Source organism: Setaria italica, chromosome V (assembly GCF_000263155.2).
Source record: "Setaria italica strain Yugu1 chromosome V, Setaria_italica_v2.0, whole genome shotgun sequence".
Classification (NCBI taxonomy): domain Eukaryota; kingdom Viridiplantae; phylum Streptophyta; class Magnoliopsida; order Poales; family Poaceae; genus Setaria; species Setaria italica.
The window spans coordinates 13,245,029-13,256,646 of record NC_028454.1 but is presented as its reverse complement, the minus strand read 5'-3'; the positions used below and the strand labels follow the sequence as shown (position 1 = coordinate 13,256,646).

Here is an 11,618-nt window from a genome sequence, read left to right as displayed (position 1 = left end):
TCTACAAGGAAACTCAAACCTTTTATTCACTACTCAATTTGATACAAGACTCACTTGCACACTCTTTGTGTCGCTATCCTAACATGACACCACTACACTACATGGCTACTTTACAATCTCCTACTTGGGACCTCTTATGCTATGGTATGGCTAGGAGTGAGGGAAACACATCTATTTATGTTCATGATCCTTATAGTGTTGCTATGTGGCAACTTCCACACTTTTCTTTACAAATATCTAACTCTAGAACTTTGTCTTATCTTTATCCTACCATATAAATATTTTATTCTAGTTTCATGACAACTCTAAACTCTTGACATCTCTAAAGTGTTCTAGAACCTTCATATTTTGTTGTGATGTTATTTATGTCAAAATCTTTTATGATTTCTAAAAACTTTGAGAATGTTCCATGTATTTATTGTATATTTCAACATTTGCATATGGATAGGCCTCGCTTAAAAGAAATTACTCTAACAGCGTTGATCTGAATATAACATCGATTTGCATTGGCAGGTGTTCGGTTGCAGTATTACTCTAACAGATAAATGCAGTCGTGCTTGTTCTACCGAAGCGTGCATACTGCATAGCTTGTGGAGAAAGAAATCGGCTCGGGCGTCGAGTAGCGTATCTCACTGCACCGAAGAAAGAAACGTCCAGACCCGCGAGATGCGTGGCGGATTGAGACGCTGCTCCCTCAGAGGTGGCGCTCGCGAGCTTCGCGTGGCTCCCTTTTTTTTCCCGTTTGCCTTTGCATCGCTTGCTGCAGCGGGGGATTCGACACGCCGGTCCCCTATTCGCTCGCCGCGCGCGTCGTTGGTTGTGCTCTGTAGCTTGCGCACTCCTCCGATCCTTTTCCAATGTGGATAAGCGACCGGCCGGGTCTCCAGCCGATTGATCCTGTGTTGCTTCTTCCCCGAAGAAATGGGACACATATCCTCGATCACGCTTCCATCTGCAAACTGGCCATCACGATATCCACCAACATGGATATCTGCACATGCCAGACATACCCATCATTTGCAGAGGTAAGATGTAGCTGTATTTGTACACTGGGACTCTAAAAAAGCCGGCTGCATAAGGCAGAATGAGAACGTCAGTCAGAATGATTTGCACAGAGTAAACCCTGGCTGGAATCAAAGATTTCAGCTGTCAGCAGGTCGGTCACAACCGCTCAACGATCCGTCGTTTTGGATGGAACGGGAAACGATCCATGGACATGGTCACATGATCGATCGGATGAGGATGAGAAGAGAGGAACGGATATGATAGGGTACGTAGGCGTAGGTAGTAGCTGATCAATGTGTTGCCGCTCCACGAAGCCGGCCGAGCACAGAGATAAAGCAGAGAAATATCACGCTCGGTCCCGACCTGTTACTCGGCGTCTCGGCAACGGCAGGAGCAGGACATCTCGCCGCAGTTTTCCTTTACCAGGACGATCACCGGGGCTCGGACGGGAGCACGTGAACCGAAGTGGCCTGGACGGGGATCACCGGACCACGCCACGAATCTATGCACGGACGCAGCAACCGCACGCCACACATGGTTCGGTTCGACACCTTTACCCTTCACCGATGCTTCGTTCTGATCGTGCACGTGTCACCGCTGCGCTATGCTCCGTGGATTCTGGCACCTGGTGCTGCGCGCCATGGGACGGACTTCGAATCGGCGGCAGTGAGCCAGTGACTACTTGCTTCGGCTCATTTCCCCTCGGAGGCCGAAAGGCCGATGCCCGTCCGTGGCTCCGTGCTCTCTCTACGGGTGATTCGCTTTGGGCCGGATCAAAAACAGTAGGCTGCAGGCATTCCGTGACTAAAACGGGATGGGCCTGAAAGCTACTTCCAATCAATGTCGCAGTACCCTTGCTGGGCTAGCTCTGACTTTGTTATTTGCTTGTAGTGAGGAAACACGCAAACTCGTGGAGGAACCAAACGACTTGGTGAGCAACTGAGCATCCAATCCAACAACTGGAGCAGGACCATTGTCATCCCATTTCGCTTGCTATGCTCGGCTATACAGTAACTGCAATTGTGCAAGAAAGGACCACAAAATAACACAAGCTTGCCGACCCAGGGCAAAAAAGGACCACAAAATATGGGCGTAGAGCTTATTACGCGCACAGGAATCTTACCTCAATGGCACATGTCCACGGGGTCACAAGTAAACTGAAGCGTTAAACAGGTTGGAAAAAGAAATGTATAGCACATGTAGTTCGGCACTGTGAGGTGATCTGTTTAACACTGCCAGAAGGTGGGTCTCTAACAAGTAACAACACAATCTTTTCCCCGGCAAGAAGATAATCAAAAACAGCAACAAGCAATAAGGTGTAATGTTCAAAAGTTGCAGAATATTTGGACTGCAAATCTGAAGCAATGGCAGCTAGATACGAATTGCATGTTGGTGCATTTCTCCGACGCTTTGGCCACGGAGTTCTCTAATTAAGAAAATTGACGCGCAGCATTTTAGTTAGACGACAACAAGCTCGCAATACAGAAGTAAGAGTTGTAATTTTACAGGCAGCAACAAGTAATGCGGTAGTCATGTTATATGCAGAAACGTGCCATCCAATAGCTAGTTTGGGTTTCCCTGCAACTCATCCCATAATAGTAGGGGAACCTGCAGCAGTAAAATTACATGGAGTCTTTGCCGATGTACTTGGAGAAGTCACATTGCATGTAGTAGTGAAGTAAAACCTTCTGGCAGAAAATGGCACAACCCTTACAAGTTTCTTATCTCTGCTATCGATAGCAAGAACCCAGCCGTTTGGATTGCAGGGGTTACGCTTGGACTTCATGTACACAACGTACGCATCCAGTACCGGGTCCGTGCTTACCACCTTGTTCAAGGCTAGCTTTCCCTTGCCGCCGTCCCAGATATCAGGAAACAGGGCAGGGAGACACGAGTCTGCCGCCGGTGAGAGCTGCTGGATTCCACGGTGAACGTCTCCCATTCATCGGCGGAACTGAACAACCTCCTCTTGGACACGGTGGCCGTCCAACGGCGGTACTCCGTGGTGGGATTGTTGTCCCTGGCTGTCCACGACCTGGTCTTGGTCGAGAAGACCTGGAGATCATTGGCGGGTTCATGCCGAAGCAACGGGCTGGGATACCCTTGCAGCAGATGAGAAGCCACCCGGGCAGCCCTGGTTGTCCACGAGCTGGTCTCGGTCGAGAAGACATGGAGATCATAGCCCATCATCCGGCCAAGGCTATCTAACCGCCGCAGGACAAGACGCCGGGGCGCTTGTAGTAGAGGTTAGCCGGCGGGCAAGGGTGCGGGAGGAGGTGGAGCGACGGCGCCCCGGGGCCGGCCTTGTAGAGGAAGACGTCGGTGTGCGTCTCTCAGACATCGCGGTGGGGGAAGCCCACGATTAGTAGGAGGAAGGCGCCATCCGCGGCGATAACCAGGGGCGGCGCGTTCACGGCGTCCTCCTTCAGCTCCGACCTCCGAGCAGCTGACGACGCAGCGCGTGAGGCCGGGCGGGTCGACGACGTCGAAGGATACCTCGATGGGGATGAGGGTGCTCGTCATGGTTGCAGCGGTGGTCGCGTTTTTGAGGGGGACGACGTGCGCTTTCGGGTCGAGGAGGACCCAGTCGGGGAAGCTCGGGCATTGTCGGGAGGCGGAGGAAGGTTCCGGCATAGCAGTCTGATCGGCGGCGAGGGGAGGGAGACGCAGTAGATTTGGGCCTCTCGTGCGGTTCTTCTATAGGGTCGCGGTGATTGGCATGCGGGCTGGATTCGGAATTCGAGTCATCATCGACGACTGGCGTGACCAAAAAGGGCTGGGCCTGAAAGCTAGTCCCGAGTCCTTGCTGGGCTCTGAATTTTGTTGCAGTCGGAACCCAAACAAGTTGGTGAGGATCCAAATCCAACACAGCTAGCTGGAGAGCAGGCAAGGACTGACTATTCATCATCACGTCCCTTTCACTTGCTATGCTCGGCCATACAGTGACAGCAAGTGCGCAAGCCTCCCACCGTTCCAACCCAAGAATACAAGGTTGCCGTCCATGGCAAAATAAAGGACCACAAAATATGGGTGCAGAGCTTACGCGCAAAGGCATCTACCTCAGCTGGGAGCTTTGCAGGTAAAGTGAAACGCCTCTGCCAGACTTACCCAACAGTTAGTAATCAAAACACATTGAAAAAAATGTACACAAAGTCACTGTACTAACTACTACTGCTGCTGCTGCTGATACTTGCACGGCAAGGCCGATCAGTTTGACACTACTGCTAGCTTTACGGTCACCGACTACTTCAAAAAAGCGTAAGGAGAGGCGTGTTGGACCTGTTGGTACCAAATCATGAAGCGTATCCGTGTGCCAACGACGCGATCATGCGAGATCCAACCAAGTCGAGCAGGCTCTCGATCGAACGAAAGCCGGTGGATTCGGCGGGCCGGAGCACCGGCCGGTTCGGCTTGCTAGATGACACACTACATGCGCGGCGAAAGACGTCGCCAGGCACGCATGGCCGGCCGGCCACCACACCCCGCTAGGGGCTAGGGGACGCACGCACGCATGAAGCATGTGCGCGCGATCTGCCGGGTCGGGAGCCAACAACCCAACCGATAGAGAGGACAAGGCATTAGCGAGGGCGAGGGAGCTAGCTGTGGATCCGCGGCGGAGTCAGCCGATCTTGGTGAATCTTTCTCGAAGCTCCAACTGCGCGGCTCAGCTTTCCGGGTGGTCCTGCCGCTTCCTCTCTATCCACCGGCTAAATCGCCCCACCGCCCGCCGGAGAAGGACGGGGACCGGCCGCCGGACGTGTACTCCGGAGCATCCGTGCGCAGTGCGCGCGTGATCCTCGCCGTCCGATGGACAGGGGGTTGGTTTGAGCTAGCACTGGGGATCGATCGATCGAGGATGGTCTATAGCTAGCAGCTAGCTGGGAAGAAGCTCCGTGATCTTTCCCTCTTACGGCCGGGCGGCGCTGAGGTGGACGCGAGAAATATATGGTTCGTTGTTAGATATACGGTGACACGGGAGATTGAGCTGCCATCTCCAAAAGATGGAGCTACCCCTTTCCTAAGCTATCTACTATACCTCGCGGCCTCGATCGGATCCGATCGTTCTTGCTTGCATCCTACTGGAACTCATCTTAAAGTAATAATAAATTAATAAGCTAGGGATTGCGTTATGTGCATGGCTCTATCTCCATGGGCCTTGCATTGGCATTGCAGAATGGGTTTATCTAGCTTGTTTGCCATGGCACATGGCTTTGGAAGCTCTTAGCAGAGTGCTGACTATTCAGACCGTACGTAGGACGATGTGCTCATCAAGATCGGTAACTGACATGCCATGTTTGGATAACGACATACGGCGTCTGGAAACGGCATGTTTATGCTGAAATCCCGGCAAGATCTTAACCGATGTGCGCCGGCCCCGTGAGAAACCCTAGCTATCTACTTTACTGTGAGCTGGACTCCTGCTTCTTTAGCTGAACTTAGCATGGGCTTATTATATAGACCGCAATGTAGTAGTTGAGCTATTCAGATTCTCCACTGCTGTTCTGTTCAAGATTAACATCAACCAGCAGATGGATTATGACACAACTTCAACAACCTATACTTAGGAACGTGAGCTGTCCAGTTGCAATCGGATGGCTGGCACAAATGGACATCATGCTAACAACTTTTGTAGACAAACACACAAGTATCGTGAGAAAAAGGAACAACCTTTTGTGCCATCGTGGCAACTTATATGGACCAAATATAAGCACCAGGTGGACAATTAGATCGTCGTTAATTAGTTGTCCTTTCTTTTGCAAATCACAACTCCAATATCCACCTATTGCGCTCGGCCTATCGCTCTTGTTCTTTGGTCATTTGCGGCCCTTCTTTTCTGTACATAAAAAAATTTGATGCGCAAAAATTTTCATGTCTTAATTATAAAAAAAACAAATATATCAGCCAAATATGAGTGTCTCATCATCATGATACAAGATAGGGTTCAAGGACTTGGACCACATGCCATATATGGATACATCACACCATTGCTTAAGCCACTAGCCACGATTGTGCCAGAAATAACTCTGTCCAGGACTCCGCAGGTAGCGCACAAGCTAGCCTCCCAAATGCATTGCATCTGAGGCGAAGCTACGCCCGCGCTGAACTGGAACAATTCTACAAAAGAATGGCCAAACTTCCTGCTTGCAACCTGGAAGTCTGGAACACGTTAACATCTCTCCGATCCTAGGAGCTAGGGTTTGAGCACTGATGGGGCCACTGTCACTGTCTCATTTGCATCACCACTAGCTCGATCACTAGATTCAGAGAACACGCGCAACCGAACGAGCTGAGGCAAAGATGCATGAACAGAGGCATACATGTCCCGTGCCAAGCAGCTGGAACAAGCATCCCGTCGCCCCAGGTTCTCATGATCTGATCTGCCATCCCTGCAGCTGCAGCCATCGTCTCCTGGCCCAGCCAAACCCCCTTGACGAATCGAGGTAGGTCGCTCACATGGACCTCGTGCAGTGAATGGGATTCAAGGATCCTCCGAACCGATCGCTGCAAGTGGTTGCAGGAGGGAGAGAGAGGGGCCTAAAAGAGGGGGCAGAAAGGAGCTGCGCGCGTTGCCAATCCGAGCGAGATGCCCGAAACGAGGCGGGTGAAAACCCAGGGGAGATCAGGACGAGATCGTGTTGGGAGCGCGTCCAAATCATCGGAGATCGCCGAGGGGTCGTCGAGGGGAGAACCTACTGTGAAGAAAGCTCGTGCGCTTTGTCCTGGCTCGCTGAGATTGTTTTGGTCGGCCCCAGCCTCACTCCCCAGATGTGGAAACTGAACACTGGGGCTCCATTATTGTGCCCTCTGTATAGAAACCTTGGCAGGCCAGGGGACCAGATTAGGTGCTCCTTTCCTTTGCTTTGTTCATTCATCTGTGAACACTGAACACAAATGTTATTCTCTTCTGATCCTCTGGTGAGTTTACATGTGGAGGCAGGTTTTCTTTGCTGATGCAAACTGGCTTTTGTTCGTTGGATAGGATTCCAAGCGATACACTTTCGAGGCAGTTCTTTGCGCTGAGCTAACATGTTGTTTTCTAGTTTCAGCCTTTCAGGACAACTATGCTTGTAGGATATATCATGGGTCATGGCCGACCATCCCTTGGCAAGCTTCACATTTATGCTGGCCTAAAAGGAGGCTCTTGTAAAATTATTTCACAACAGTTTAAAAGTTCAACGAAATGATAATACAGTTTCAACAATAAGCTCAAAACATCCAGTGATTTTTTTAATGTATATATAATAAGGAATGCAAGAAAAACATTATAATAGGTTGACTTGGCTAGAGAACTATCCATGGTGTTTACTGATCGGTGGTGCATGTCCATCATGCAGACTGGCAGTTTCCAACGAGAAGTTCAGTTCATGCAGCCGTTCAAGAGGGCCTTTGCTCCTGCTATCGTGGGCGGCTACTCCTCCCCCTGCAACCTCGGAGGAGACAGCGGGTGTGATTCGAGAGAACCGGGAGCAAAGTGGAGCGAGGATTAGGGCGGCGGGTTAGCTGGCCGGGGCGAACGGAGAGGAACAAGATTCGATCCACTGCCCTGCGCCACCCCCTGTGTTCTCGCTCTAGATCTCCCCGCTCCCGAGACTCCCGGCCACCGCCCGGCCGGCTCACACCACGCCACTCGCGGACACGCTGCTCCTCTCGGCTCCCACCTATAAATACGCCCCTGCTCATGGCGCTCCCCTCTCAGCCACATGTGTCCTCGATTTGGTAGCTTGCAAGAACCCTGCTGCGACCCCGTGTTGCGTTGATTCCTCCTCCTCCTCTCTCGAGATCCTGGCAGGGAGTCGATCCCCGGCCGGTTGCGAAATCGGTGGTTGAATTGCTCTTCACTGCTCTCGGGGTTTGTTGTCTTTGAGCGGTGGCTCTGGAATAGTCTGTTTCTGTTCTTGTTCCTTCTCATCTCTCCCTTGATGCATTTCTCCTTCTTGGACTCGTAGAGGTATCTGTCCACATCGACCACAAAATTGATCTTGCGGCCTCTCTCTAGCTTATGCGGTTCTGAATTCTGCCTGTTCTTCATTGATTTGTTCTGTGCGGTCACTCTTCAGTCTTCACTGTCTTGAGTTCATGAAGCTGGGAACTCCAGGCATATCAGCCCGCATTTACTTGTTGAATCCGTTTCTCCTTCTGTGACGGGAGAAGAAGAAAGAACCCCCGGCAGAACTCTCGTCTCAATTCGATTGGTTAGATGCAAAGAGATGGTGCATGAGCAGAGCGGCCACCACCACCACCAGCTGCCGAGGTACGGCAACGGCGGCGGCGGCGGCGCCGGCGCGGCCACCGGCGTGGCGCGGGCGTCGAAGAAGAACAAGCCCAAGAAGATCCCGCAGCGCGGCCTCGGCGTGGCGCAGCTCGAGAAGCTCCGGATCGAGGAGCAGAAGAAGATGGAGGGAGCCGCCGTGCCGGGGGCGGCGCACGCGCCGCACCCGCATGCCCTCGGCGGAGGCGGAGGCAGCCTCGGCCACCTCCTCTCGATGCACCCTCCTCCTCCGCCGCCGCTCTCGCTGAGCGCCCTGCCGAGGCCGGCAGCGGCCGGCAGCGTGCACTGCGGCTTCCCGCCGGTGCTCTGGGACCCGGCGGACCCCATGAGACACCCGTACAAGAGAAGCCTGTGCCCGCAGCCTCCACTTCCGACGGTACGTGCCTTCTTCTCTTCTTCAGACGCCCATGCATACATGATGACTAGCTTCAGAGCTCAGTCGACCTCAGTGGCATGGAAACCTTTCTTTGTGTAGGTGAGCACGGGCTTGTCGCTGACGGCGTTGTCGAGCCACCCAACGGAGCCCCCTTCAAACCAAATGTACAGCAGCAACGTTAGCAGGAGCAGCGCGGCGGCGCCGGCCGAGGAGGACAGGGTACGCGTCTCGTTGAGGTTTCAGATTCTTTTTTCATGGAATTGAGGTTTCAGAATTGTTACTGTGCAATAGAAATATTTTGGTGCTTGGGATTGCTGCTAAGTGTGGATTTGGCCAGAGTGTAGGACGCGGCCGGCGTGGATAGGTCCTGGCCCTTCATGTTCGAGGGCATGAACGCGGCCGCATTCCGGACGCCGGGCAAGGCGCCTTTCCCCGCCAGGATGACGAGAGAGGCCGGTTTGCCTGATGTCTGTCCTGACCTGAGCAGATACGAGTTCAGAGCAACGAATTATTTCAGGTAAATGTTGTAAGCCTACTTCACATGTTCAATGTGGATTTGTGATTTCATCTGAGTTCGATTCTGAATAAAGCAAATTATTGCCAAGAATCAAGATATAGCAGTGCATAGGTGCTTGGCCTTTTTCAGTTATCGCATTATCCTCGCAACATTCAGTAGTAAGTCAAAAGCTAATGAAGAGAAATGGGGAGGAAATATGACGATCTTACATTCCTTTCTATGCATTTTTTTCCTGCAATTGATCCCAGTGCTAAAAACATTAAACACGCATGATCTGATTTTAGTTTAATCTCTTGCTGCAGCACAAATGCGAGTTATTCAGACTGGGCATCAGAGTTTGCTCACTGCAAGAGCAGCAAGGAGAACGGCTGCGCCGGTGAGCCCGCCTACCTCACCTTGAACGCTCAGCCTGTGCCCCTCATCAAGCAGCCTCATGTGATCCCATCGATACACCTCCCGGAGTACAGCGACTTCGGCGTCATGCAGTCTCAGGCAAGTGAAGTTCTCTTGCCAAGCCATCTTCTTCTGAAACCTGTGACTTGCCGTGAAATTTCTGATGAACTAACCCGGCAGAGTAACCGGTGACCTGTTGTTCACAGCAAGGGAGTGTTTCAGCGTCTTCGTCGTCGCGGCCATTCTACAGCTTCATGCCGGTCGGTCCAGTTCGATGCGAGAGACCCCTGAGCGAGATCAAGGCCGACGTGTCTGACGGCGTCGATCTTGAACTGAAGCTATGAAAGAGCTCATCACTGTGACTCCTCCCTGTTCCTTCCTGATAAACATGGCACCAAACTTGCAATGGGAACAACACCTCGTTGAAAAAAAAAATCAATCGTAGTGGTGTGTTCAGATTTTAAGCTGAAACATGATGTATGAAACTTTGCGTTTTGAAGATGGTTTTCACTTCAAATAAACATCTGGTAAAGGCTACCTCTATCTGAGCCATCATCTGGTCGTTTCAAGCAGAGCAGAGTGTCTGTGCATGATCGAAGCACGAAGCGTTTCCACATGGTCCCGATAAGCTCGTGCCCAATGTAGCAGAGGCTTCAACAGAAAAAGGATCAGATGGGCAGACGGTGCTGTGTTGAACAGGAGCATGTGCAGGATGGGCATTACTAGCTTGCAGCTAGCCTGTGGGGTCTCTTCTGTATATAGATCTAGCAAGCATTATTGTTTTTCTTTGACACATTTGTGGATACCAGTATCAGTTATCTCGCAGAGTCAGAGTCATTGATTCTACAGTTCTTCCATCCATATCCTTAAGGTGTCCATATTGTTCACCAGCTTCCAATTCAAATATCTAATTAAACTAACGCTTCCGGAAAAAATTTAATTGAGATTTTTTTAGAAATTTAGGCATAAGCTAAATTTTCAATGACGCAATCAGACTACCGTGCAAATTAGGTTGAGATTATTGATTGAATTGACCTTCACCTCTCTTAATTGTTCCTAAACTTTCTTTTCTGGTTATGCTCTCTATTTTTCACTTTTAGGTCTAAAGCTTACCACATTATGGGCAACATCGTTAGTTGGGTTGAGAAAAAAAGGATCTAGCTTAACTGTTTCTTCACACTTCAACTTGTACACCCTCCATTTCAAAAATAATTCACATATTTTAACTTTGATCAAATTTAAAGAAATATATATTTACCAAATAAATATATTATCAAGCTATATTATATTGTGAATTTAATAAACTAATTTTATGTTATATACGTGGTGCTTTTTCTATAAATTTTATCGAAATTAGATAAGTCTGACTTATAATTTGGAATAGAGAGAGTAATATTTTTTATTTGAGATCTTCTCATCTTAAATCCTGGGAGGAAGAAATATCTTTGTTTCGAAACTTTTATGTATGATGACGAAGATGGCAATAGATCAACAGGCGTACTGTACTATGGTTCGAAAATGAAAAAAAAAAGTAGAAAAAAAACGATGGCAGAATATCAAAAACACCCCTCCATCCGCGGCCCACTCCCATCCAGCCCTAACTGACCCATCCAACATCCATCGTCCTCCCCATCCCGGCGCGGCGGCGCGGCAACGCCACCGACCGTCCGACGCCGCCTTCCTACTTCCTCCGCCGCCCTCGCGGTGACCGTATCGAAGGAAGTGTCGCGCCGTCCACTGGCGGCCTCTCTCCGCCGGACGCGCCTCCTTCCACCGAAGCGAAGCACTCCATCCACTTCGGAGGAATTCGTCCTCTCTACTCGTTCCTCATCCTGCTGTCCTCTTCTGGACCAGCGTGGAGCGGAGATCTTCCTGTGCCAGGCCACCGCTCGCTCCCCGTCGCTCGGCCACAAGCCGCATCGCCCGCTCACCCGCCCGGCGGAGCAGTCGCAGCGCCCGGCCTTGCTCATTCTCGCTCTCCTCCCTCGTCTGTGAACCCCAGACAACAAGAGGTAAGCAATCTCCTTCACTTACCCTGTCAATTTTGCGGGATTTGA

The 11,618-nt window shown here is 50.9% G+C and overlaps 2 protein-coding genes across 2 annotated transcripts in view; both read left to right on the top strand.

Annotated features, from left to right (window-relative positions):
* The first annotated feature begins 7,345 nt into the window (after positions 1–7,345).
* Positions 7,346–10,418, top strand: LOC101779762 (protein SPEAR2). Its single transcript, XM_004971703.2, has 5 exons — positions 7,346–8,651; positions 8,751–8,870; positions 8,996–9,168; positions 9,471–9,660; positions 9,768–10,418. The coding sequence occupies exons 1-5, from the start codon at positions 8,214–8,216 to the stop codon at positions 9,903–9,905; spliced, it is 1,059 nt and encodes a 352-aa protein (XP_004971760.1). The 5' UTR covers positions 7,346–8,213; the 3' UTR covers positions 9,906–10,418.
* A 720-nt stretch (positions 10,419–11,138) lies between these two features.
* The window catches only part of LOC101772169, a 4,451-nt gene continuing 3,971 nt past the window's right edge, over positions 11,139–11,618 (top strand). Inside the window, exon 1 of the mRNA XM_004968555.3 lies at positions 11,139–11,573. The gene's annotated coding sequence lies outside the window, so the exon portion shown is untranslated. The remainder of the gene's footprint in view (positions 11,574–11,618) is intronic.

What these genes read in the sequence shown, in the direction of transcription:
- LOC101779762 (XM_004971703.2), top strand. Translation starts at nt 8,214, where the DNA reads ATGGTGCATGAGCAGAGCGGCCACCACCACCACCAGCTGCCGAGGTAC. An exon ending in CGCAGCCTCCACTTCCGACG is followed by an intron (nt 8,652 to 8,750) that starts GTACGTGCCTTC and finishes TTCTTTGTGTAG; the next exon opens with GTGAGCACGGGCTTGTCGCT. An exon ending in TCGGCGTCATGCAGTCTCAG is followed by an intron (nt 9,661 to 9,767) that starts GCAAGTGAAGTT and finishes TGTTGTTCACAG; the next exon opens with CAAGGGAGTGTTTCAGCGTC.